This window comes from Carlito syrichta, unplaced genomic scaffold (genome assembly GCF_000164805.1).
Source record: "Carlito syrichta isolate Samal-C Ts95f unplaced genomic scaffold, Tarsius_syrichta-2.0.1 Scaffold303678, whole genome shotgun sequence".
Taxonomy (NCBI): Eukaryota; Metazoa; Chordata; class Mammalia; order Primates; family Tarsiidae; genus Carlito; species Carlito syrichta.
The window spans coordinates 416,495-442,510 of record NW_007247774.1 but is presented as its reverse complement, the minus strand read 5'-3'; the positions used below and the strand labels follow the sequence as shown (position 1 = coordinate 442,510).

The 26,016-nt window shown below is 52.9% G+C and overlaps 1 protein-coding gene across 1 annotated transcript in view; it reads right to left on the bottom strand.

The window, feature by feature from the left end:
* Window positions 1–24,690: 24,690 nt before the first annotated feature.
* The window catches only part of ADRA2B (adrenoceptor alpha 2B), a 3,780-nt gene continuing 2,454 nt past the window's right edge, over window positions 24,691–26,016 (bottom strand). The window contains exon 4 of the mRNA XM_021712881.1: window positions 24,691–26,013. Within this exon, the coding sequence (XP_021568556.1) occupies window positions 24,694–26,013 (1,320 nt within the window). The 3' untranslated portion in view covers window positions 24,691–24,693. The remainder of the gene's footprint in view (window positions 26,014–26,016) is intronic.

The window sequence follows — 26,016 nt, the reverse complement described above, 5'->3', positions numbered from 1 at the left end:
GTCTGGGCGACAGAGTGAGACTCCAACTCAAAAAAAAAAAAAGATATCATCTAGAAAGTAAAATGACAACTCGATGAACGGGAGAAAATATTTGTAAGTCATCTGATAAGGGACTTGCATCTAGAATATATTTTAAAACCCTAACAATCCAATAATAAAAAGACAAGTCATTCAGTTTTAAAGTGGGCAAAGAATCTAAATAGACATTTCTCCAAAGAAGATATACAAATGGCCAAAAAGATGAAAAGATGTTAGATATCATTAGTCATCAGGGCAGTGCAAATCAAAACCACAATGAGATATAACTACACACTCACCAGAATGGTCAGAATAAAAAAGACAGATCATAACAAGTGTTGGTGAGGATGTGGAGACACTGAAACCCTCATACACTACTGTTAGAAATGTAAAAAGGTGAGGCTGCTCCAGAAAACAGTCTGGAATTTCCCAAATGTCAAACATAGAGTTACCATATGACCAAGCAATTCCACCTCTAAGTATGTCTCCAAAAGAAATGAAGACATATGTCCCCATAAAAACTTTTATACAAATGTTTATAGCAGCATTCTTTATAATAACCCGGAAGTGGAAATAATGCAAATGTTCATCAACAGGCAAATAGATCAATAAAATGTTGTAGAGTCATATAATGCAATATCATTTAGCAGTAAAAAATAATGGAACCTTGACACATGCCACAGCATGAACAAGCCTTGAAAACATTACGTTCAGTGAGAGGAGTCAGTCACAAAAGACCACATACTGTATGATCCCATTTCGGTTTTTTTTTTGAGTTGGAGTCTCACTCTGTCGCCCAGACTGGAGTGCAGTGGCCGCTCCCGGCCACCGCAGCCTCGACCTGCTGGGCTCCGGCAATCCTTCTGCCTCAGCCTTCCAAGTAGCTGGAACTACAGGCGTGCGCTACCACACCCGGTTAATTTTTTTATTTATTGTAGAGATGAGGTCTTGCCAAGTTGCCCAGGCGGGTCTCAAACCCGCGGACTCAGGCAATTCACTCACCTCAGCCTCCCAAAGGCGCAGGATTACAGGCTGAACCACCGAGCCCGGCTGTGATCCCATTTCTAAGAAATGTCCAGAGTAAGTACGAATCCATTGAAACAGAATAGAGATTAGCAGCTGCCTAGTGCTGGGAACGGTGGGTGGAGTGAAGGGTCGAGAGGCAAAGGCCAAAGATACAGGGGTTTGGAGGAGGGGTGGTGAAAGTGTTTTAATATTGATTGCGGTGATGATTGCACACTCTGGAAATATCCTAAAAACCATTGAAGCATGTACTTTCAATGGATGAATTATATGGGACATGACTTATATCTCAGTAAAGATATTAAAAACCTCCTTAGAGGGGCACTGGCAGGAGTTCCATCCTCTTTTCCAGTCCACAAAACTTCAAGGAGAGGAAGGATCGCAAACCCCAAGGACCAGAGCCCAGCAGCACCACAGACCTGCTGGCTTGCCTTCTCCGGGTCACCTCCTCTCTCTGACCTCAGTCTCCTCATCTCAAGGATGCAGAGACCGGATGATTTCTGGGGACCTTTCTATCCCTGATGTGTAGTGACTCTGGGTTGTTGGGGCCCTTTGAGCCAGCAGCCTCAGTTCTGGAAATCTAGCCTGGGGAGCTGTCCTCATGGAGGTAAAAAGCTCTATGCTCAAATAATGTTCAGTGCAGCATTTTCTGCGGTGGTTAAAAAAAAAAGAAACCACCTAAGTTTCTGACAAGAGAAGCATTATATAAATTATAAACAGCAACTGTGCCATTTTAAGCAGGGCCTGTAAATACTGACAACGGGGAATATGCTGCCGATGGGATGTTCACTGAAGGAAGCACGTGGAACTGAGTGAGGACACAGGCTGTGAGCCAGCAAGTGACCAGAGAGCCTGGAGCGGGTAGGATGGTGGCAGTGGTGGGACTGGGAGCATGTCTCTCTCTTCTGTTCAGAAGTCCATCCATGTCCCCTTCATGGTGTCTGTGTGTACCTACAGGTCGGGTTTACCTACTGGGTCCCCCCATGTGTGATGTGTGCTCAGGTCACCTGCAGGTCACAGCAGTCCATGGGGCAGGCAGACTTGCAGCAAGGAATAGGCCACTCCTCAGGGGCCACTCCTCCAAGACAGAGCCCTCAAGGGGCAGAGCTCCCCCAGCTGCTGCGGACCACAGTAAGCTCAGGCGGGAGAGTCCTGCCTGGACACCCCATAGAGCATCCTCACCCAGCTGGAAGGGTCAACCTGGATTAGCACTCCCTGGGAGAAATGAGGGCTCAGAGGGTTCTGGAGGGTGGGAATCATGACCCCATTCCGAATTGCAAGTGTCTCCTGGAAGTTTTCTATCCATATTCCTCCACTCTGGCACTACTTGTGAATCAAAGCATCAGTGAGGGAGCCAGGAGGAAATACAAGATGGAGATATAGCCTCTTGGGTCAGCCAGGGCTTTTCTCCTAGACTCACCCAGGCACCAGGTAGAGGCCTTGAGGGGCTGGATGAGTCCTCTTCTCTAATCATGTCAGGCCGGACCCAGTGCCAAGCCCCTCCTCCCCAGCCCCCACCCCCATTCCCCCACCCCCACTATCCTCCAGCCCTTAACAGGTCCAGGGCATAGCTGGTCGAAGTCTGGGCCCAGGGTGCAGACTTTCCTCACCTGGGTTGAGAGCCTACCTTCTTCCCTCCCACCACCCCTTGCCTCCTGTGGGTGGCTCCTCCAAGCTTTCAGGTCCTCACTCCTACCCCATACTTCACAAGGACAAAGGAGGCAAACCCTCCCCCAACTCCTCATCCCCTGCATGTGGGAGGAAAGAAAGAGGGAGGAGGTGAAGGAAGTGAAGGAGGGTGGAGGGACAGAGGGAGGGAGAGCTGAGTGAAGCTGCTGTTCGTCGGAGTCTTCCCCACCCCGCTCCAGACCTCGCTGGCTTGTGTCTGGGTACCGGCCATGGGAGCCCTTGCTGTCTGGTGGCCTCTGTCCATCACTCTCGGCTGTCCTCAGCTGCAACCCACCAGCAGCTAGCCAGGGGTGGAGCATGGCAGGCTGGTGAACAGGGCAGGGCTCTGGTCTGGGTTCCAGGCCTCACCTGCATCCTGCTTGGTACCATCTGCCTTGGCAACTGCTGTCCTTGAGCCTCAGAGACAGGGAGACAAGGCAGGCAAAGGGACTTCCGCAGACAGGGATTCTGGGAGGAGGCAGTGGTGAGGGTGGGGTGGAGTGTGCTCAGGGTCAGGGATCATACCCCTGAGAGTCTTGAGGGTCTTTTCCATCTTCCAAAGCATTTCCACATTCCGGCTTCAACCCATCTCACACCACCGACCCTGGCCTGAGACAGTCAGGACCAGCCTCATTTTACAAATGAAAGAGCCATTTGCAGACCAAGGTCTGTGCTGGCTGCTGGGGGTTCTCAGTCCAGGGAGAGGCAGACAGATGCACTGAGAATGGTGCTGCTAGGAAAGGGCCCCGGCTGCCGCATGTCTTCAGGCTGCAGAGACCCAGCATGGGAGCCCTGAAGCCAGGCCCTCACATTGGCCTCCCGGAGCAGTGAACCTGGAAGGAAGCCCAGAATGAAGCAGGCTGGGAATAAAAGGCCAGAAGAGGGAAGGGGCATGCAAAGGCCTAGGACAATGCAAAATAGCTTCAAGCACTGAGGGCTTACTAAGCACCCAGGTGCCTGACATTACCTCATTCCATCTTTCCCGTAATTCTATCACTGTCTCAGTTCACAGATGAGGAAACTGAGTCTCATGGTACACAACTTAGAGTTCCTCCTAAGATTTTTGCAAGTCAAGGTAAGCTAACTGCTATAACAAAGAATCACCAAATCCCTATAGCTGAACCCAAATTGATTTCTTGCTCACATCACAGTCCAGGGCGAGTCCAGGCGGTGACTCAGGGACCCAGCCTCCATTTGTCCTCTGGTGCTGCTGTCTTTAGCTGTGGCCTTTAGATTTACTGCAAAAGGGAAACTGAGTGGAGGATCGTGCTTGGGAGACTTCTATAGGCCACAGAGATATGGCACATGTCTCTCTTTTGCCCCCCTTTCCACTGGCCCAACTCATCTCTGGATTAAGAGTCCAGCTGGCCGTGGTGGTTCACATTTGAAATCCCAGTACTTTGGAAGACTGAGGTGGGAGGATGGCTTGAGCCTAGGAGTTTAAGAACAGCCTGGGCAACATAGTGAGATCTCATATCTACAAAAATAAAAAAAAATTAGCCAGGCGTGGTGTCACGTGCCTGTATTCCCAGCTACTTGGGAGGCTGAGGTAGAAGGACTGTCTGAGCCCAAGGAGGTCAAGGCTGCAGAGAGCCATGATCGCACCACTGCATTCCTGCCTGGGTCCCAGAGTAAGACTGCTACTCAAAAAAAAGGAAGAAAAAAAGGGGGGAAAAAGGGCCTGGAAGATGTGGTCTAAGGATATTCAGGAAGAAAGGAACACCAAGGGTGTCAGGGAACCCTAGATGGCTCATCCCTGAGTATTCGATCCTGAACTTGTGAACCAGAGACCATTGCCTCCCACACAGCAGAGAGGAACTGGGTACCTTGGAGGCATGGCAAGTAACTGGGATGGTGTCTGGACTTTGTCCTGCGAGCAGCGAGGAGCCACTGGCAGGCTTTAAGCAGGGAAGTGCCGTGGGCAAGTCTGTGTTGCAGAGAGATAAGACTGCCCAGGAGAGGACAATCAGGAGGCAGAAGCCTGCGGTTATGTGAGCAGCCCCTAGTCCCTGGTGACCCCAAGTTGAGTCTTTAGACCCCTGCTCCAGTGCTCACCCTCCTCCATTCCAGTTCATCATGAAATCCTGATCACCCAAGACTCAGCCATGCCTTCTCTACAGAGACACTGGGCAGGACACCTCAACCCCACCCCAGAGAGCAGCTGAGAGAAGGCCACCTTGACTCTGGGAGGCTGTAATTCTATTGCCAGCGTCTGGGAGACAGCAGGGGCAGAGGGACTGATAACCACATTTTGCTCATTGCAGGCGCCGGGGACATCACTCAGGCCCACTGAGGGCCATTAACCCAGACTGAGTGTGCCCTGCAGGGAAATCATCTCCCAGAAGCCTCATGACAGCAGGGTCTTGCAGTGGGAAACTGAGGGTGGACCTTGGCAGGGCCATTCCAGAGGCTAGGAAGCCGGCAGCTTCTGAGAACTATGGTCAGGAGGTTGGAGAGCCCAGACCTAGATAGAGTCTTCACCCATCTCACCTGGGGCCATACGTTGGGCACACAGGACAGTGGGAAAGGAGCAAGGGGAAGGACAGGTGTCCCACCCCAGGAGGAAGCTTTGATGATGCGGGTAGAGAATCAAGGCCTGGACCCTGGCTCCTCCTTGGTTGGAGAGGATAGGTGTTTCCTGATGTGTATGGGCCGCCTAGTACTCGGGTACATACTGGCTCCCATAAACCTCCTCACACCCCTTCCTGCCCAGTGCTGTTTGGGGATACCATTCCCTCCTCTGTCCATTGCAGGCCCTTTCAGCTTTGCAAGCGGAGATGGGTGGGTCCCCTGTGGGATTTGCCCTAGATCCCTGATCTTGGTGGCAGCTGCAGGTCCTTCCTCACCCTCATCCTCACTCCCCATCACGGGTCTTCAGGGCAATCACAGTGGCCCCCGTAACAACCACCCCAGTGTGGGCTCCCAGACAGGCCTGGTCCCGGCCTTGATTTGTACGACCTCACCTCATCTTCACCAACCTTTTGAGCACTGTGCTTACCCCAGTCCACAGAGGATGGGCTGTTGCCCAGAGAGAAAAGGTTTGTCAGGTCACATGAACCGCCAACTTCTTTCCTACCCTACCCCTTCCTCTCCATCCTCAGACCTCTGACATTCCCGCCTTCTGCAGATCCCTGTAGCTGAGGATGTTATAACCACACCTTCCCCCGCCCGCCCCCCACGCCCCCCCAGGAAGGATGGGAAACTCGCTGCCCCACCTTTACTGACAAAAGCAGCCAGAGAGGATCCCCAAAGGGAGGTGGATTAGTTGGCAGCTGAGAGGCCTACTTACAAGTCAGCCCTAAGGGCACTCTGCCAGACTTGGGGGAGGTGACCGGAGGAAAAAGGTGGCTACAGGCTAAAGGGATGCCCAGGCCAGGTGTGGTAGCTCATGCCCGAAATCGCAGCACGTTGGGAAGCTAAGGCAGGGGGATCGCTTGAGGCCAGAAGTTCAGAACTGATCTGGGCAATATACTGAGACCCCATCTCTATTAAATAAATAAGGTAGATCTAGTAGTGTTAGGATCTGTGCTCATTTCAGTCACTTAATCTAATGAGGTGTCACCTGCAAGCTTGTGCCCAGATGAAAATTACTGGTATTCGAATTTCTTCACAAACGGCCTCTGCAGGTACCCAAAGGTATGACTTCAACTCCTCCATGTTGAGGTCACATATTACCTCTCTCTCCGCCAGGGTGCTATCCTGGGGGGAAGAGTTTCTGGACAGTTCTCTGGCAGAAGTAACCCCTGTAGCACTAGCCCTACTAGGGGCAACACAGGGGAGGGGTGGGCAGCCTTTGGAGTCAGAAATCTGGGGGTGCACTTCCTACCCTCCAGTTTAAGGGTTATGTGCCTCTAGGCAAATTGTTTCACTTCTCTGAGCTTCAGTATCTTCATGTGTAAATAAACTAATATAGCCTAACTTGCAGGATGGTTGTGAGAGTCCCATGCCACACAGTTCATCCCATACCTGGGCACTCAGTACCTGGGAGCTACCACTGTGACTGCCAAAGTCCCGACTGCCTCGGAGGTATTCACATCTGCCCACTTTGCCACAGTCTCTAAGTGAACTTCTGAAAAACTGAATCCATTGCCTTGGTCTCCACTCCAGGTCCCCCAGTCAATCTCCAAGAGACAAAGTTGAAGATGTGAGGAAGGGCATTCCAGGCTCAGGAACAGTGACTCTTCATTCGATGATATCTAAGTGCCTGTTTCATGCAGGTGCCTTATGCCCCAGTAACTAGGACAGAAGACTCTGCCCTCGTGGGGTCAAACACGATAAGTACTACAGAAAACATAACAGAGTGTGTGATGGAGAGGGGCAATGGAAAGTCTCTCTAAGGAGACACTTTCAGTAGGTCTTTGTAATAAAAAGGAATCATGTGAAACCGAAGGGAAGAACATTCCAGGCAAAGGGAACAGCAAGTGCAAAAAAAAAAAAAAAAAAAAACCTGGCTCTCCAAGAGAAAAAAAATACATTTTACAATGCAAACAATGTGATATTGGCACAAGGATAATCACATAGACCAGTGGAGTAGAATTAAGGGTCTAGAAATAAACCCATTTGTCTAAATGATTTTCAACAAGGGTGCCAAAACCATTCAATGAGAAAAGAATAGTCTTTTCGACAAATGCTACTGGGGACAACTGGACATTCACGGGCTAAAGATATCATACCATATACAAAAATTAACTCAAAATGATCAAAGATCCAGATGTAAAAGCTTAAACTATAAAACTCTTGGAAGAAAATATAAGGGTAAATCTTCATGACCTTGAATTCGGCAATGAATTCTTAACTATGACACCAAAAGTATAAAATTAAAAAATAGATAAATGGGAATCCATCAAAGCTAAAAACTTCTTTATCAAAGGATACCATTGAGAAAATGAAAAGACAATCTACACAATGGGAGAAAGTGTTGACAAATTAAATACTTATAGATCTGATAAGGATCTAGTATACAGAATATGCAAAGAACTCCTACAACTCAATAGCAAAAAGACAGATAACCCAACTAAAAAACTGGGCAAAGGACCTGAAAGACATCTCTCCAAAGAAGATTCACAAATGGGCAACCAGCATGCAAAAAAATGTTTAACATCATTAGATTAGGGAAATGCAAATTAAAACCACAATGAAATATCATTTTACAGTCAGTAGAATGACCAAAATTTTAGAAAACAAATAATAGAAAGTGATGTTGAGGATGTGGAGAAATTTGAATGCTCATACATTGCTGCTAGGAATATAAAATGGTACAGCTGCTTTGGAAAAGAGTTCCTCAAAAAGTTAAACATAGGATTATCATATGATCCAGCAATTCCACTCCCAGATATAGACCCAAAATAATTGAAAAAAAGTACACAAGCGTTCACAACAGTACTATTCACCATAACCAAAAGGTGGAAACAACCCAAATGCCTATCACCTGCTGAATGTATTAAAAGAATGTGGTATATTCATATGATGAAATAAGAATTGCCATACAGAAGAATGAAGTACTGATACTTGCTACAATGTGGATGAACCTGGAAAACAATTATGCCGAGTAAAAGAAACCAGATTGGCAAAAGGTCACATATTATATTATTTCACTTGTATGAAATAGGCAGACTATGTAAATTCATGGAGACAGAAAGTAGATTAGTGGTTGCTGGGGGAATCAGGGAGGAAATAAGGAGTAATGAGAATAGGGTTTTCTTTTGAGATGACAAAGATATTTTGGAATGAGATACAGATATAGTTGCACAATATTGTGACTGCACTAAATGCCATGTAATTGTACCTTTATATGTTATGTTGCTTTTACCCCAATTTAAAAATAGGTTTCAGAATACATAAAAATGTCTATAAGTCAATTTTTAAAAGATGCAATTTCTTAAATGGGTAAAAGACTTGAAGAGGCACTTCATAAAAGAGGATATACAAATAGCCAATAAGCACATGAAAAGATGGTCAACATCATTAGTCACCAGCAAAATGTAAACTAAAACCCATTAGAATGGCAATTTAAAAAAAAATACAGAAAATAAGTATCGAAGAGCATATGAAAAACTAGAACCCTTGTGTTCTGTTGGTGGGAATATAAGATGGTGCAGCCACTGTGAGCACCAGGGTGGCAGTCCCTCAAAAAATGAAACATAGAATTATCTTATCCGGCAATTTCACTTCTGAGTATACACCCAAAGTAATTGAAAGCAAGACCTCAAAGAGATCTTTGTACACCCATGATCACAGCAGCATTCTTCACAATAACCACAAGATGGAAGTAATCCAAGTGTCCATCGATGGATGAATGGATGGATAAACAAAATACAGTATGTACATACAGTGGAATATTACTCAGCCTTAAAAAGGAAGGAAATTCTGACATACACCACAACGGGATAAACCTCAAAAACATTCCACTAAATGAAATAAGGTAGTCATCAAAAATACAAATACAAAAAAGTCAAACTGCATGATTCCACTTATATGAGGTTCCTAGAGTGGTCAAAATCAGAGACAGAAAATAGCATGGAGGTTGCCCAGGGGCTGGAGGTAGGGAGGAGTGAGGAATTATTGTTTAATGGGTCCAGAACTTCAGTTTTACAAGATGAAAGGAATCCTGGAGATGAAGGCGATGGTCGCACATTTTGGATAGATGGAGTATTACTGAACTGTGCACTCAAAATGGTTCAGACGGTCAGTTTTGTGCTGGGTGCATTTTGCCACAATTAAGAAAACTGGGGGGAAATATCTCCCTTCAAAGAAAAGCCTATGGGATAGGCTTTTCTTTTGGTGGGGGGACAGGTGAGTTTTTACACACTCCTTAGCAGATTCCAACTTTCGTGGCCACAAGGACATATTTCACACTCACCAGGATGGCTGAAGGTCAAAAGACAAATGACACCAAGTGCAAGTGACAATGTGAAGCAGTTAGAACTCTCGTACACTGGCAGTGAACGTACTTATGGGTAGAATCACTTTGGAAGACGGGCAATATTCACTAAAGCTAAATATTTGCTTACTTTGTGTCCTAGTAATTTCATTTCTAGATACTTACCCAAAATAACTGAGCCCGTGTGTCCACCAAAAGACATATCCATGAACGCTCATATTGGCTTTATTCATAGTTGGCCAAAATTGGAAACAACTCAAATATCTACCAACAGATAATGGATAAACAAATTGTGGTATATCCATACGATAGAAGACTATTCGGCAGTTAAAAGGAATGAACTAATACTGACTCTCCTAGACATTATATTGAGCCAAAAAAGCCAGACACAAAAGAGAACCTATGTTTTGATTATGTTTATAAGAAAGTTCTAGAACTGGCAAAATTAACTCATGTGATAGAAATTAGAATGATCTGTCTGGGGAGTCTTGACTGAGAATGGGACAAGGGGCTTCCTGGGATGAAGAGCACACCCTGCACTTTTCCCTGGGTGTTGTAGGCACATGTGGACAGCCGCTGAGCTGTGCCGTGAAGGCTGTGCACCTCACTGTCTGATCTGGGGACTCGTTTTTCAAGGTCCTCCTAAGCACAGGGTGGAAAAGGCTTGTAGAAACCTCAGTCAGAAGTTGGGGGCACGTGAAAACTGATGTGTTCATCAGTAAGTATCCCTATCCCTAAACCATACTGGGCAGGCCTGAACCCCAGGAATAGATGCAGTGTGGGCCCCAGCCAAGGAGGGGTCCTGGAAAGTATTCTGTCCCACACCGCCCTGAGCCAAATGATGAGACCTGGACCCAGAGAGGAGGGGGACTTGTCCCGTGGCACATGGCAGCAGGGCTGGGGCAGAAGGGTCTCTAGCCTCCCAGCCCAGAGCTCACTCCAGCAGCAGCCTGCTCTCCTGAAGATGTTCTGATGAAAGGTGAGGGTGTGTCTTCTGAAAATCCTAAAAGGACATTTCCATGTAGGGTCACAGGCGAGTGGGAGAGGGTCATTCTGAGATCAGATGGAGGTAGGCAAGGCATTTTCACACCTGCTCGGTGAGGCGAGAAAGGAGTAGGGTGCTAGGACCAGCCGCAGCAAGTTCTGAGGTGTCCAAGGAAGTTGGGGACCTGATGGAGGCCACACTTCTTCACCAAGACATAGTGTGTCATGGCTCAAATTGAAAAGGAACTGGGGAGCTTGGCGAATGAGTTACTTCCCTCAGAGAGAGCAGAAAGGTCCAGAAATAGAGGGGTTCCAGGGCTGGTGGCCCTTGGACAGAGCAGGCCAAGCCTGGGCCAGGGGCCCTGTAGTCCCCATATGGCCATGAGCCCCGAGCAGCTCCCAGACCTGAAGCTTCTAGAGGAGCTCGCTTCTGGGGCCCCCAACACTACCAGGCCTCCCTTGGGGTTGACAGCCAGGTGGCAGCCACCCGCTATCCAAAGATCCCATCAACTCCAGAGCCTGCCACTAAGCCTGTGGGGCGTGAGTGAGGAGGAAGGAGAAGATAGGAGAGCCTGAAATTTGTGGTCCCCACCTCCCTGATGTCCCTTACCCTGGCCTGGACGAGGCTTCTGTTGATGAGTCTTGGCTGTTAAAAATAACCCGCCTCTCCATCATCCCGACAGCCGCACTCTGGGACAGCATGTTCCAAGGCCAAGCTGCTCTCCAGGGAATGGAGCCATTGGATGAGAAGGGCTGTGGATGTTCCTGGCCGGCCTGGCCGGGAGAGTATGTCCACAGGCCTGCGACTCAACCAGGCTTCCCATCCACATGCCAGCCCTTCTGCTCCCCAGTATCCTGGGTGCTGAGTCCAGTGACAAGGGTCCCAGTGTTCCTGGGGTGCTGTGGTTACCCCAAGGCACATGTTTCTCTGGGATCTGTGGCCGCTCCTGGTGACCTGGCTTGCTCCCCTTTACATAGCATTCAGCAGAGGGGAACACTGTGCCACATGGCTTCCTCCTCTGGTCCCCCAAAATGCCCCTGGCTGGGGCCACAGGGTCTTCACAGAGGATCAGCGAGGGGAAAGAGGGACTCGGGTGCATGCAAAACCCATGTCCTTGATCCTCAGAAGCAGTCCCTCCTCTGTTGCCATCCCTTCGGCATAAGAGAGGAAGACGGTAGCAACAGCACTCAGAGCTCAGGCTCTGGAGGCAGGAAGACCTGGGTTCAGATCCTAGCACAGCCCTGACTATAATATGACCTGAAGAAAGTTACTTAACCTCTCTGTGCCCTGAGTTCCTCACTGGTAAAATAGGTGATCATGGCCCCAGCTTTGTAGCATTGCTGTGAGGACGAGACCAGTTCCAAATGCTCCTAATGCAGTGCCTGACCCACAGTGCGCCCTTGGTAAGTCGGAGGATTATAGCATCGTGGTTCATCATTGGCTATGGAGTGGAATTCCAAATCCTGCCTCCTCTGTTGGCCAGCTGTGTGGCCTTGAGCAACTTCCTTGACCCCTCTGACCCCTAACTTCCTGGCCTGTAAAATGGAATGATGACACTTCCCAGAGATATTGCAGGGCGTCTTGGGTGGGGGCCCTTAGGATGGTGCTGGGTGGTGATCAGCACTCAGCAAGTGCACAGGTCATGAGAGCAGCAGAGGTGGGCCCCAGAGAGGGACGGTGAAGGCAGGGTCGGGTCGTGGTAACGGCAGCCCCGTGGGCCTCTGTTTCTCCAGGAGCAGTTAGGTCTTCCCAGCCACACACACACCACAGAGGCTGGAGGCTCCTGGGCAAAGCGTGTGCCACCCAGGGCTCCCCCTCACCGAGGCCAAGAGCCCCACAGGCTGCCTGAGGCACCCGAAGAAAGACCCATCCCAGGCAGCAGACCCGCCTTGTACCTACTCCCCATCTTCCTGCTATCCCACTGCATCCAAGGGTAAGGGGAGAAGGAGGGAGAGAGAGAAAGCCACAGAGGGAAGCCAAGAGGGAGACTTGGGGTCCAGGTAGAAGGAAAAAAAAGAGCGAAGGGGAGCAGGAAGAAGAAACCAGAGAGGAAGAGGGAAAGGCTGGGGAGAAAGGCCCAGAGACGCAAGGGGAGGCCAAGAATCAAAAGCAAAAGTCCTGGAAAATGTCTGGAACTTTACAAAGCAGGAATGACACTTCTGAAACGATCCACATGGGAGGGAGGGGGACCAGCCTGGGAACCCCAACAGGTAGTGTCAGGGACAGTGATGGAGCTCAGGGAGCTGGAGTCAGCCCGACTCCCCTGCAAACAGAGCTTTTAGCTAAGGATGGGTAATGCGTTGCCATGGCAACACATGTCGCGTTTAGAGTCATTGCTGGTGAATAACAGAGAAAAGAGGTGGCAGCTCTGGTGGGTGCTGCAGCCCCAAACGGGGGTCTTGGAGGCGACCTTGGATGGCAGCCTCCGTCTGCCCCAGCCACACCCCAGACCCGTACCTCAGCCTCAGCCCAGCCGGGACCATCCCAGGCCGTGAGTCCACCCCAGGGCAGACATTCTGAGCCACATCCCCAGGCCCTGCCTCCTCTGCTCATCTGGCCTGGGGCTGACAGCAAACCCAGGTACCATGCCTAAACGCTGTCTCTGTGACAGGCGTCTCAACACAACCCTCTCCTCAACGACCCTGTGAATGAGTTACTGCTGGAACCTCATCTTACAGATGATAATGTATGAGTCAGAGAAGTTGAGTAACTTCTCTGAGGTCACACAGCAAATAAGCCAGAATCTGAACGAGACCCTGCTCTGCACAGTGCCTCCCCAGATGATTCCCGGGGCTAAGGACTGATCCTGGGCAGGCCTAGGGATGGGCTGTTCTTAAAAATCTCACCCTCTAGCACCTGCTGGAAAGGGTTGGAGACAGCACTTGTGGGTGAGAAGTAGAGACAGAAAATGTTCTATGAACTGACTCTCTGCAGGCATGATTCCATTTGTCCCTTGAGATAATTATTTTATTGCAACTCACTGGATACTTCTAGTATTTGTGGAATTAGAGAGCTTATCTGCAGCATAACTGTGGGCCTTGGCTCTGTTTGCTGGGGTCTCCCACGCCCAGGGGTTTGGGGGACCTTAAGGCCCAAGGTTCCCATCCAGCCCCCTCCAGCCTAGGGTAGTCCCCAAGTTTCATAACCTGTAGCATCCACAGCCGCCCTTCCTGCCTCTGTCCTCTGGGCCATTGGCCTCACACCACAGAGCCTCTCAGACAGGGCTGCCAGGTCCAGGGACGGTGGGACATCCCAGCTCTGGGGAGCTCTGAGTGCAGGGAAAAGGAGTGGCCTGACCGGGGCAGGGTGCGCAGGGCAGCTGGGAAGCGCTGACTTGGCTTCCGTGGGAGGGCATATTTGTTAGTGGGTCCCAGCCTTGGGAAGATGAGGCTCTGGTCTTTCACATGCCTCCAGGCGCCTGCCCTGGGCCCAGAGCTCTGCCTGGCTGGCGTCAGGGTGACAGAGGGCTCTTAACAACCGGCAGACACATCCCAAGGGAGCTTTCTCAAGGGCGGGACCCAGACCCCAGCATCTCTCAGAGATAACCCACAGGATCTAGAAAGGCTGGCCGTGGGTGGGGTGTGACCCAACTGGGAGAGGAGAGAGTCCAGGGCCTAGGGGCTTCTAGGGGCTGTGAGCTGCCCACCGCTGTGGGGGGAAGAGAGGTGTGTGTGTGTGTGTGTGTGTGTGTGTGTGTGTGTGTGTGTGTGTTAGAGAGAGAGATGAGACAGAGATAAGGATTTTGAGCCCTTCTAGAGAATTCATCAACAGAAAATTTGATAAAAACAAAGGAAGAGGAGAGGAAAAGAAGGCAGATAGAGAAGAGAGAATACAGAGAGCTGTTGGTCCTGCAAGGTGAAGCCTCCTCCACCCTAAACTCCCTTGCATGCCCGGGTCCAGGCCTGTCCCTGAAGCCATGGGTGACCTGCCCTCCACCTCTCCCCATACCCACAGGCCTGTTCCATGACCTCGGGCTGGCCCTCTCCAGCTGCCCCTCCTCCCCACAGCCATGTAGAAGGGCTGGAGGTGAATTTTGAGATCTGGCCGTCTTCAGGGTGGTGTGGCTGTAGACAAGGAGGTGAATTTTAACACTCCAGATAACTCTCTTCCTGCAAAGAGGGTCTCAGAAACCTGTTCCCTTTTGCCTTCACCCACAGAGTTCCTGTCTTCTGCTCTCCACTGATGGGGTCTCTAAGGAGTTCTAGGAAACAGAGGTGCTGGGCACATAGCAAGAGTTCTGGGGACACCCCCGGGTTCACAGAGACAACTGTCCCTCGCCAGGCCAGGCAGCAGCAGCCTGAGTGACTTCAGGCCAGAAAGAAGGAAACAAACAAGTTTTTTGGACGCCTTCAGCTGTGACCGCTGTCTCCTCTCCTTTGCCTCCTCCTCCTCCTTCCCTGTCCGCCCCCTCCTCCTGCTGTTGTCCTCCTCCTCCTCTGCACCCAAGGCCGGCTTCTGACACCCATCATTCTTCCCCACTTCCTGGAGGCAGGAGACTCTGACATCCCAACTTATTTTTAGTCAGCTGCCTCTGGAGCCAGGCTGCTGACCCAGGGCCTCACCCGGCCTGTTCCCTGCCCCTAGGGGGGCAGCCTGGGGCCAGAAGTCACCTCAGAACAAGAGCTAGCCCATACCGGAGCCACAGCCTGGACAGTGTGGCCCCACTCCTGCAGCCCAGCCCTCTCTGGCACGAGACACCAGGCTTCATCCTCTGCAGACCACCACCCTCCAGCAGGCCCCCATTCCCACTCCCCCAAGGCCCACCGACTTGGGTGCCCGCTGAGCCTTGATTTCCCCAAGGGCCGCTCACGCTACTCCTCAGTGCTCCCTTGGCACTGGTGGCCTCTCCCCTACCTGTTGGATGCCACCTCACTTCTAGGGTACAGGGTGGCGTTGGCTCTCTTTGACCCTTTGAGCCTGACACAGGGCTCAGCACACAGGGGATGCAGGGAAGGAAGAAACCCAGGTGTCCAGGCAAGTTCAACACAGGGCCCTTGAAATTGCTCATCCTGAACTAGCTGCTCATCCTGTGACAACAGCCAAGATAGGTATGGGGGGCAAAGGGCACCTGCCCACCTCCAAGTTCCCCAGAAATCTCCTTCCTGCCTCAGACTTGCCCACCCCAACCAGCAAAACCAGCATTGTGCTACCAGGGCACCCACAGCCCACCCACCCTCCTCAAGGGCCGCTCAGTAAACATCCAACATCTGTTGTTGTTCATGCCTGAACCTGGAGGCTTCAACTATTTCTCCCTCCCCAGGAGAAATTCTCATAAATATAGTTTTCTTCACCTCACCATGTTTCCAGGGAAATTTTAGCACCCCTGAGAGACTGGTGTCAAGGGAAGCTGGCAAGCCAGTCCAACCCTCCCATTTTCTCTATTTGCTGTCAGATGTAGTCCCATCAACAAACACAACAAACAAAACAGAAAAATATTTGATGCTGTGGATGGGGACTCCCTGTGTCGTCAGGATGAGAATGGCAGGATTGGCCCTATTGCTATGGAGCACTGTGCAGGTAGAATGAATTGGGGCTCAAGTTCTACTCCACCCTCCAAGCTAGGCAATCAGACTCACAAGCAGCAGAAAAGGCCATCCAACTGTGTGGTCTGGGGTGGCTCTTGAACCATCCTTGCCTTGCTTTCCATGCTCCTGAAAAAATAGGACCTCCAAGTGCTCCTGCCTTTCCTACCCTTCCTTCCCATCTCCAGCCCAGGTCAAGGCACGATGGCCCAAGAAAGCCCCACCTTCACCAACACCTACCATGCCACCTGGCATGGACCTAGGCTGTCTGTCCCCAAACCTTCTCTCTGCTCAGCAGTTGTGTTTCCAGATGCAGTTTTCTCAGAATCTCTGGGGTCCTCCTGGGCACTGACATTTGACTCCTAGTTACCCCTACTGCAACAGCCATGCAGGAATCCAGAGGTCTCCAGAAAGGCCCTCTTTACCACCCCCAATGACTCCCCTGACATCAGGATGGACAGTCCTTTCCCCTACTCCCACTGAGGACAAGGCTAGAATTCTCCACAAATCTGAGGGGCAAATAGGTTCCATCCTTCACAACAGCAGTTGTTTGCAAATGCCTGCCTGGGACTCTGCAGCTTATCTCTGTTCATGAAGAGAGATATTCATTACATCAGTTCATTACTGAGCATGGCATGAAGAATGGAGACACACGTGGCACATTTGACACATTTGCCTGAGAACCTTCTCTTCCCAGTTACATCCTGGAGAGAACCTGCCAAAGCTTTCCTGGGAGAGGCTGTGGAACCCATGGAAGCAGGGAGTGAGGGAGGGTTGAAGAGCAAACTCCATCCACAGGATGAAGGGCGCAGGGTCCACCGTTCTTCTGCCAGGCTGCTGAGCAGTGAGTCAGGGGACATCGGGGACAAAGGGATCCAGAAGGTTAATCAAAATGGCTCTGCTGTTTGCAGCTGCCAACTTCACACCCTCACACTCTAGAAAGTCATCTTTACCTCTTTACACACCTCTCCGGTCTTATAGTAGCTAATGTTATTTCATTTTAAATATGAGCAAATCGAAGCTCAGAGAGGTCTAGAGATCTGTTTGAGGCCACACAGCACTGGAGCCAGGCTTGACTCCAAAGCCAGTGCTGTTTCCAGGATGGCCCCAACCATTCCCTCTCTCTGCTCATCTTCCTGTGTCCAGCCCCAACTAAGCTTCTACACTCCAGGACTGGCCCCTGCCACCACCACCTCTCTGGACACTTTCATGCTCCCTTAACTCTGTGGGGACAGTTTTCCCACCTCTAGCTCAGCCAAAGCCAGGATAAAATCTTCCAACACAATTTCTCTAAGAAACTGTGGAGAAAAACCAAACAGAAAAATGGAACCCCAAATCAGAGACATGTTCTCAGAGCCCAGGGTCCCCAGCCTTAGGTGATCAAGGCTGCCTCAGTTTACTGAGAAAACTCACTTGTACAACAAATATTCACCGGGTACCAGCTCTGTGCCAGGCCCTGCTGTAGGGTGAGGAACACCAGCACAGACAAGATGGCCAAGGCCTTGTCCTCTTGGACAGTCCTCTCGGGGATGCCCATGGACATGTGCCCGGCCTGGCTAGGGTGACAGCAGACCTACTGTCCCCATGGGGATGGGGGAAGGAATCTCACACCTGTCCCTTGGCCATCCTGAGCCTTGACCCCCTGGAACACAGTTTCCCAGGGGTCTACCTCCCCTGCTTGCTCCAGCCAGGGGATCTCACCCTCTTCCTTCTCTGTTGCCTCCACAACTCGAGCCCCCCTCCCCTGCCTTACTTCAAACACATCAAGCCCACGCAGGCAGCCAATCCCCTATCCGGCCAGCTCCCACCTGCCCTGGGGAATGTTTTTCTGACAAGCTATGTTGCCTAGGCTGGTCTCCAGCTCCTGGGCTCAAGCGATCTTCCCGCTTCAGCCTCCAGAAGTGCTGGGATTACAGGCATGAACCACTGCGCCCAGCTGGGAATGTCTTTCAAGATGACCCTTCTGAGGCTCAGCCACCTAGATTTCCCTGGGGACACTGGTGTCACAGGCAGGACAGGGAGGTCTCTGAGGGGTATGACTTGAGCCTAGGCAGGGGTGGGGTATGGAGGCCATGTAGGAGCAGACAGGAGGGCAGAGGAGGAGGCCTGATGGGCAGGGAGGAGGAGCTGCTTCCTAAACAATTGATACACAGAAAAAAGCAGGGGTGAATTGGGGACTGGAGGCATCAGTTTCCCCTCCAGTTGTTCCTAGGGTAGCATCCAGGACATGCTTTGAACCATGCTCCAGTCCAACTCCTTCTCTGAACAACAAAGAATTTGAAGCCCAGAGAGGTGAAGGGATTTGCCCAAGGTCACCCAGCAATTCAGTGGCTCTGCTAGGATCATGACTCGAGCCTCTGGACTCCGGCCAGTGCTTCTGAGACAGCTGAGGAACCCCTCAAAAAGCCTCCAGCTGGATGCCCACCCTAACTCCAGCTTCCAGGCCAGCAGGGGGTGGAGCGGCCACAGCCTGCCTGGATTTGCATTTCAAACAGTTGTACCAAAGTGGCACCTGTCACACAGGGACCCAGTGGAGCCTGTTGTCTGTACCAGTCCCACCCAACCCTTTCTGTTTCTGACGCTGGGAGGGAGGGAGGTTGGGCTTAGCCCTTGCCTCCCCACTAAGTGTTGAGGGAATCCAAGCAGCAGTCTCAGGCAGCCTCTCACGCTCCCCCTCACAGCTGTAGCTGGACTGGGCTGGGAAAGGGACACGGGGACACCTGGGTTCCCCACTACCATGGCCCAGCCCTTTTCCTGCTTGAAGTGGTCCCCATGGGGATGGGGGAAGGAATTCCATCTGAGTCCCAGCTGCTCCGACATGGGAGGAGCCCACCCCTCAGCTGCAGAAGGGGCCTGCCCCCTCCCTGGAAAAACCAAAGGTCCAGACCCTCAGCACCTCCCCCACCTGCCCTGCCCGAGAGCCAGGGACCCCAGAGGGCTGCAGCAGGGACAGAAATAGCCCTGACTTTCCGGGGAGGGAGGCTCTTTTTTGGTCTCCAGTCTGTTCCGGTCTCCTCACAGCCACCACTGGTCTGGGGAGCCTACAAGCTCCACAAAGAGCCAGGACCGTCCCCCTGGGTGAGGCCGAAGTCAGGGGGGCAGCTGGAGGCAGCAGGAGGCTCAGGGGAGGGGAAGTCACAGAGGACCCAGAGAGAGTGGGAAGGGCCAGGAGAGGGGAAGGAAAGAAGGGAGGAGAGGAGAGAGAGGAGGGAAGGAGGTGTGTAGAAACCCAGAGGGTAGAGGGTGACAGTAAAGGGGGCGCCTCGTCCTTGAAATCACTGCTGATCGGTAGATAGCCACAAGGCCAAGCCAAGGGCAGGAGCCTTTGGCCAAGGGCCAGTCCAGGGTGTGAGAAGATCAGAGCGGGCAAGCCCGGGGGAGGTGTGAGCTGACACCCAGGTCCCTTCCAGCACTGGCCTCCTGACAGCAGCCTTCCCCATGCCAGACCCGGACGGAAGAAAGGACGGATGCGGAGCATGAAGAATCCCAGAGGCTAATTTTAGCCTCACTCCCTGCCTCCCTTGCTGAGAGGGAGCAGAGCCCAGAGGGTGGGAGCTTCACACCCCCTGCCTGGTCTCCTGCTCTGATAGAGGGGCCAGCAGGCAGGGAGAGCTACCCAGAGCCGCTGGGGTCTCTGTTGGTGAGACCACCCCAAGTTCACACAGGGCAGGGCTTTGCAGCTGGGAGGGACTGGAGGCCTGCCTGCGTTGCTGAGGAGGCGGAGCCTGAGGCCAGTGAGTGATACAACTGAGCCTGGATTGGGTGGGCTCATGTCTGGGTTCTGGAAGACCTCAGCCAGGTCATCCCTCTGCCTCAGTCTCCTAGCCTGTGAAATGGGCATAGTAATCACATCGATTTAAGATGATGTATGTCAGGCACTAACAACTCTGAGGCACTAACAACCCTAATAGCTCAGAGTTGTCTTTACTCCTCTTTCACAGCACATCCCAGAGAGCCCCAAACTGATCTGTCATCCCAGACCTGGTGTTCACCTCTGCATTGAGGGGCAAAGGGGAGGAAAACACAGCCCGATCCTGCCCATGAGCTGACTCTAAGAACAACTGATTAACTCCAGAAAACTTCCTGTCCGAATCATTCAGGAAGCCAAGGCAGGGGAAGGAGGACAGAGACAGAACCCCAAGTTGGGGAACCCTGGGGGCTGCAGGAGCAAGGAACTCGAGGCCCAGAGAGGGACCCCCATGGGCAGGCAAGGAAGCTGAGGCCCAGAGAGGGAGAGAGCCCTGCTCAACCACAGCCCAAAAGATGGTGGCAGGGCAGAAATGCAACTTGAGCTCCCCAAATCCCCCTGCCCTGCCACCCACAGCACCCAGGGCCCAAAAGCTGGACACCCGCAGGCACCAGGGACGTGAAAGACTGCCCAGGACTGACTCAGGAAGATGCCGCCTCCCCAGCCAGCCGCAACCCCATTGCAGGTAGTGGCTGCACAAGGGCTCACACCCCCTTGCCAACACACACACACACACACACACACACACACACACACACACACACACACACACACGAGGTGGCGATCATGCAGAAGACAGGAGGGGGCAAGGGCCTGATGGGCCCACAAGCCTCCCTCCACCTGGAGTCCTAACATCATGTCAGCCAGGCTCTCCTGCCACAGTCCCTTCTGAGCAGGAGTTGGGAGTCCTCCCACCACAGTGCTCCAAAGAGTTCTCAGTAGCTCTCCCACAGCTGGCTCTGAAGGCCCTCCCAAGAGTCTCTCCTGCCATCTAAGGACCCAGCGTCTCACAGAGCTGATGCAGCTGGAGGAGTCTCTTAACCCTTCTCTGTCCAGCACTTCCTTAACAGTCTTCTGCATCACAGCCTGCCTTCCTGCAGGGACAATTTAAGAAAAGAGCCTCCAGCTGGTCTATGTGCCTGGCCAAGACAGCTCACATTTATACCTGAATTGCCAAGCACCTTTGCTTGCTTACTGTCCCCCATTCTCACCTCTGGGTAATTTGCCAGGATTGCTCCTGGAGGAGGAGGCTGTATCCACCCTACCCCCACCTCTGCCGTTCTGAGCCTGCTTCAGAAAAATGGGGATGAGCCTAGCACACAACCTGGCACAGTGAACTGTCAGCAGATGTTTCCTGACCACAGTTGATTCTGGATGCAATTACTTCAGTAGGAAGATGTGCTGTGACAGGAAACCTGGAATGCAACTTGAGCTCCCCAAATGTGTGAGGCCACCTGAGACAAGTTTTTTATCTCTCTCTGAGCCTCAGTCTCCTCCTTAATAAAATTCAGGGGTTGGGCTGAGCTGTCAGGAATAGAAAACCTGGGACACACATACATTCCATCACTTACAAATTCTGTGGCAGTGGCAGACATAAACAATCGATCACAAGACTGCTGCCTACTAAATCCACCCAGATACAGCACCAGGATCTCCACTGAATGAGCTGGTTCAAGAGGTGGAACCACAATTTCTTCTGCACCCGAATTTCACTGTTCTGTGATTCCAGAACCTAGCAGAATGACCTTTAGTCTCAGTTTCCTCTCTTGTAAAAATGATCACTCTCACGAGGTTGTGAGGACTAAACAATAATGTGTTCAAAATGAGCTTTGCAAACAGTCTTGCTCCAGCAGGGTTACCTTTCTGCTACCATTTCCAGAGACGGGGCAGGGCACTCCACCCCTAGCAGACCTCAACCAATGAGGGCCAGTGTGTTCTGGTGGAAAGAGCTTGCACCTGGATGACCTCAGGCAAGTCAGTGCAGCATTCTGAGCCTGAGCTTCCCCTGGATAAAATGGGCTAATGCTTACCTTACAGGATATGCACAAGGCTTAAACGAAGGATCAGACAGGGCCAGACGAGTGACCAGCTCAGCCTGAGTCTACCCATGTTAGCCCTCAGGGCCTTGGCAGCGGGTGCCCTGACAGGTGTGAGGGGCCAGGAGCAAGGCAGGGTGTGTCTTTCTTGTTAAGTCCTCGGTGAGGCCCATGTCCCCAGGTCCACCGACAATGGTGGATCCACGCGGTCTCTGCTAGCTGTCCCTAGCAGAAGCAAGGCCCCATGAAAGGGTGGAGGCAGTGAAAGTGTAGACTCTGGGCCGTTGTGGGAATAGGCTGTGGCCTCGCACCAAAAGCCCTGGGGGGATCACTGCTCCTCCCTTAGACCTCCTCTCCCTGGGCCCTGCCAGCGGCACTGGCCCTGCCCCTGGCCTCCTGCTCCCAGCCTGCTGCCCGCGCCCCTGCCTGTGGGACCAGGCCCCAGAGGCTGCCCTCTCTGAGGCAGCTAGGTAAGACAGGAAGGCTGCTGCCACGGACCACCCAGCAGAGTTAGCTTGGGGCTGTCTCTCAAACTCTGCCACAAATCCACCCGACGCAGCACCCTTTGCACATGTGCTCTCCGCCTGCCCAAAACGCCTTCCTGTCTTGCTTCTCGGTGTACTCCTGCTCTTCCTCAGAGACCCAGCCCAAAGGCCACCTCCTCTGGGAAGCCCTCCCTCATCTTCCTTCCCAGGCAGCCAGTCTCAGGCTCCTCTGGCTACCCGCACCCCCACCGGCTTATAAAGGTGAGTGGACAGGCAGGCAGGCGGGTGGGGGGTGAGGGGCACCAACCAGCCACTCCTGGGGAAGGAGAGGACAGCTGGCCTGGGAGGGAGGCCCTGGCACATTAGGCCAGCACCAGAGCCAGTTGGGGTAGGAGCTAGGAATAACTACTCCGGGCAGCCCCTGGGCAACAAGGACACCACTTGCTTATCACAAAATATCCTTTATTGATAAAATAGCTCAGACTTTTTAAAAACACCTGCATGTCACCACAAGAGGCCACAGGCAACAGCACTGGGGGTCCCCCAGGGCACACACAAGATCAGCCAGCAGATGGTCACAAATCAGTCCCTCCCCTGGTCCCAGTCACCCCACCACGCCCAGGGTCATGCTCTAGCCTCGCAACTGCAACCAACCGAGGACCGAGCCAGACAGACCCCCCCTCCCAGGAGGGATACCTTTTGGTTTCCTCCATTCTCTCCACCCCGGAAGAGCTCCGCAACACTTTTCCAGACTTGGCCCATCCATCCAGTGCCTACACCACCCCACCCCCACAAGCTTAGATGCCCCCCGGCCCAATGTTGAAGCCAGGCACTCCCCTGGGAAAGACCAGAAAACATCCTTTCCCTACTTCCAATTGCTCCAGGTGCCAGGTTTTGGGGTAGAATTGAGAACCAAGAGCGGGAAGCCTCATTCATGTAGGGGGAGCAAAGTGGCTGGGTCCAAGGCTGTTAGCAGGCACCCACCTGGAGTGGGATTTATTATGCTCATAAGGACACATCTGGGACTGGGAGACCTATCTGGGCACTAGAGCAGGAGGCTCTATCTACTAAGGACCCATGGTGTCCTTGTGACGCACCCCACCTGGGGGCTCTGCCACCCGCCACAAGCTCACATCTTTGTTCCCATCTGTGTGTATTTGAGCTGTCTTGGGGAAACAATTTGCCTGCTGGATGACAAAAGAATATCCCCCATTGGAGGGGATGTGGAGGACCAAACCACCAAAAACTCTCTTGGTGTTACAGGTGGAATGCTGAGAAACTGTCATGCAGCACAATAACACAAATCTTTGCAGGCACAAGAACACATTCTCAAAGAAACCCTTTAACTTGAAATAGTGATTCTGTCTGCCACTCCTCGCTTCCAGTTTGGGGTAGGAATTCACACACCCCAGGCACAGAACAAAAGTCTACAGGAAGACAGGTGGTGGTAAACACAGAGAAAAGGGATTTTTATATCACTGGATAATCACATTTTCTGTTTCTCCAGCGCGTTCCCCCACGGAGCTTAAAGCTTTCTGCAAAGCCTTTCATCCCCCTGCGGCTAGTAGGCGGTGAGCTATTGTCAGTCGCCCCGGTTTTTTCAGGGGGCGAATGCCAGTGATCGGGGGATCTCCCGTTGAGGCAGAGGCTAGGCCTTCAGACCGCCCCATCGAGGCATCCACATGCCCACCGGCCTCCCAGAGAATTGCCGGATGAGGAAACCAATCTATGGTTCTGGCCTTTAAAGGAGCCACAGATCCAAATATGGGGGAAAGAAGGCCCAGAGACAGCGCCACCCTGTAGACCTCCCATCCCAGCGTCTGATGGGGACCCCAAGTGCCGGACATGGGTCAACAGCGGCAGGCCCTCCTGGAAGAGTGGAAGGTTGGCTTCCTGCCCTTTGTGGGTGGTAGAGGGAGATGAAAAAGAAAAACACCACAAGCAGTGACCTGCCAGGGAACCTGCTGGGGTCCTCAAGAAAGGGAAAAGGGAAGCCCCCTCATCGGCTTGTAGGGCTCTGGGGCTCTAGGAGGGAGGTGCTCTGTCCTAGCCTGGCCTTGGCTATGTTCAGGAAGGTCCAAGCCTCAACCCTCCGCCTCAGGCAGGAGAAGAGGTCTCCACAGCTGAGCTAGCAAGGTGAGGATGCCCTTGGACCCTGGTGAAGAACATCTCTGCCCCGCCTCTCCCAGGGGGCTCCTAAGACAAGGCCTGCAGGATCTGGGTAGGGACCAGAAAGCCCTAGGGAGGCAGCCACACAAAGCAGGGCCAGAAGCATGGCAGCCCTGGTGCCACCTGACACCAACCCCACACAGGTAGTGGCAGGCAGGCTCACCAGGCCGTCTGGGTCCACTGGCGGCAAAGGATCCTTCGGAAGGCACGGCGAAAGTCCTGGTTGAAGATGGTGTAGATGACGGGGTTGAGCGAGCTGTTGCAGTAGCCAATCCAGAAGAAGAACTGGAAGAGGCCATGGGGCACCTTGCAGTGCTTCGGGCAGATGGCACCCAGGCTGTAGGTGAAGAAGAAGGGGAACCAGCAGAGAACAAAGACGCCGATGACCACTGCCAGCACGAAGGTGAACCGCTTCTCCCGGGTCAGCTGTGCCCGTCGACACCACCGCTGCCAACCCACAGCCCCCACGCCCCTGTTCAGGAGCACCTGGCCACGTAGGGTGGCCAGCACCCGGGAGCCCTGTGGCTGCTGCAGGGGTGGGCTGCAAGCTGAGGCCGGGGACACTGGCACTGCCTGAGGCTCACACTCTTCCTCCTCCTCCTCCCCCTCCTCCTCTTCAGCTCCCTCTTCTGGAGACGCCCCAAGAACACCTTCCTTCCGGCCCTGGCCTGAGTTGGAAAGGGAGGCCCAGCTGGGTGGCAGGGCCGGGGTCCCAGCATCTTCAGGGGTCTCTCCCTCCTTCTCCCCCGTGGGCTTGGAGTGTCCCTTGGCCTCTCCGGCAGGAGCCAGAGGAGAGGCCCGAGTGGGCAGCCTGGCTGAGGCCAAAGCCCTCCCCCGGCCGAGGGGGGGCTGCTTGGACTCACCCTCCCCAGGGCCCCCCCTGGCCCTGGGGCCCCTGCGGTGGCTGCGCCTGGCGATCAGGTAGATGCGCAGATAGACGAGGATCATGATGAGGCAGGGAGCAAAGAAAGACCCGATGCTGGAGGCCAGGATGTACCAGGCCTCCTGGTTGAGCTTGCACTGGGGGCGCCCCCGGGGCTGGGGGCCCGGGTCGCCCTTGTAGATGAGGGGCGGCAGCGAGATGGCAGCGGCGATGAGCCACACGGTGAGGATGACGCACTTGATGCGGCGCGGAGTGCGCTTGGAGTTGTACTCCAGGGCGCGGCTCACGGCCCAGTAGCGGTCCAGGCTGATGGCGCACAGGTGCACGATGGACGAGGTGCAGAACAGCACGTCGAGCGCCAGGTACACCTCGCACCACGTGCGCCGGAAGTACCAGTAGCCCAGCAGCTCGTTGGCCAGCGAGAAAGGGATGATCAGCGTGGCCACCAGGATGTCGGCGGCGGCCAGCGACACCAGGAACAGGTTTTGCGGGGCGCGCAGCGAGCGGCTGGTCAGCACCGCCAGAATGACCAGCGCGTTGCCGAAGACGGTGAAGAGGATGAGGAAGGTGATGGCCGCCGCGATGGCCGCCGTGGCCTG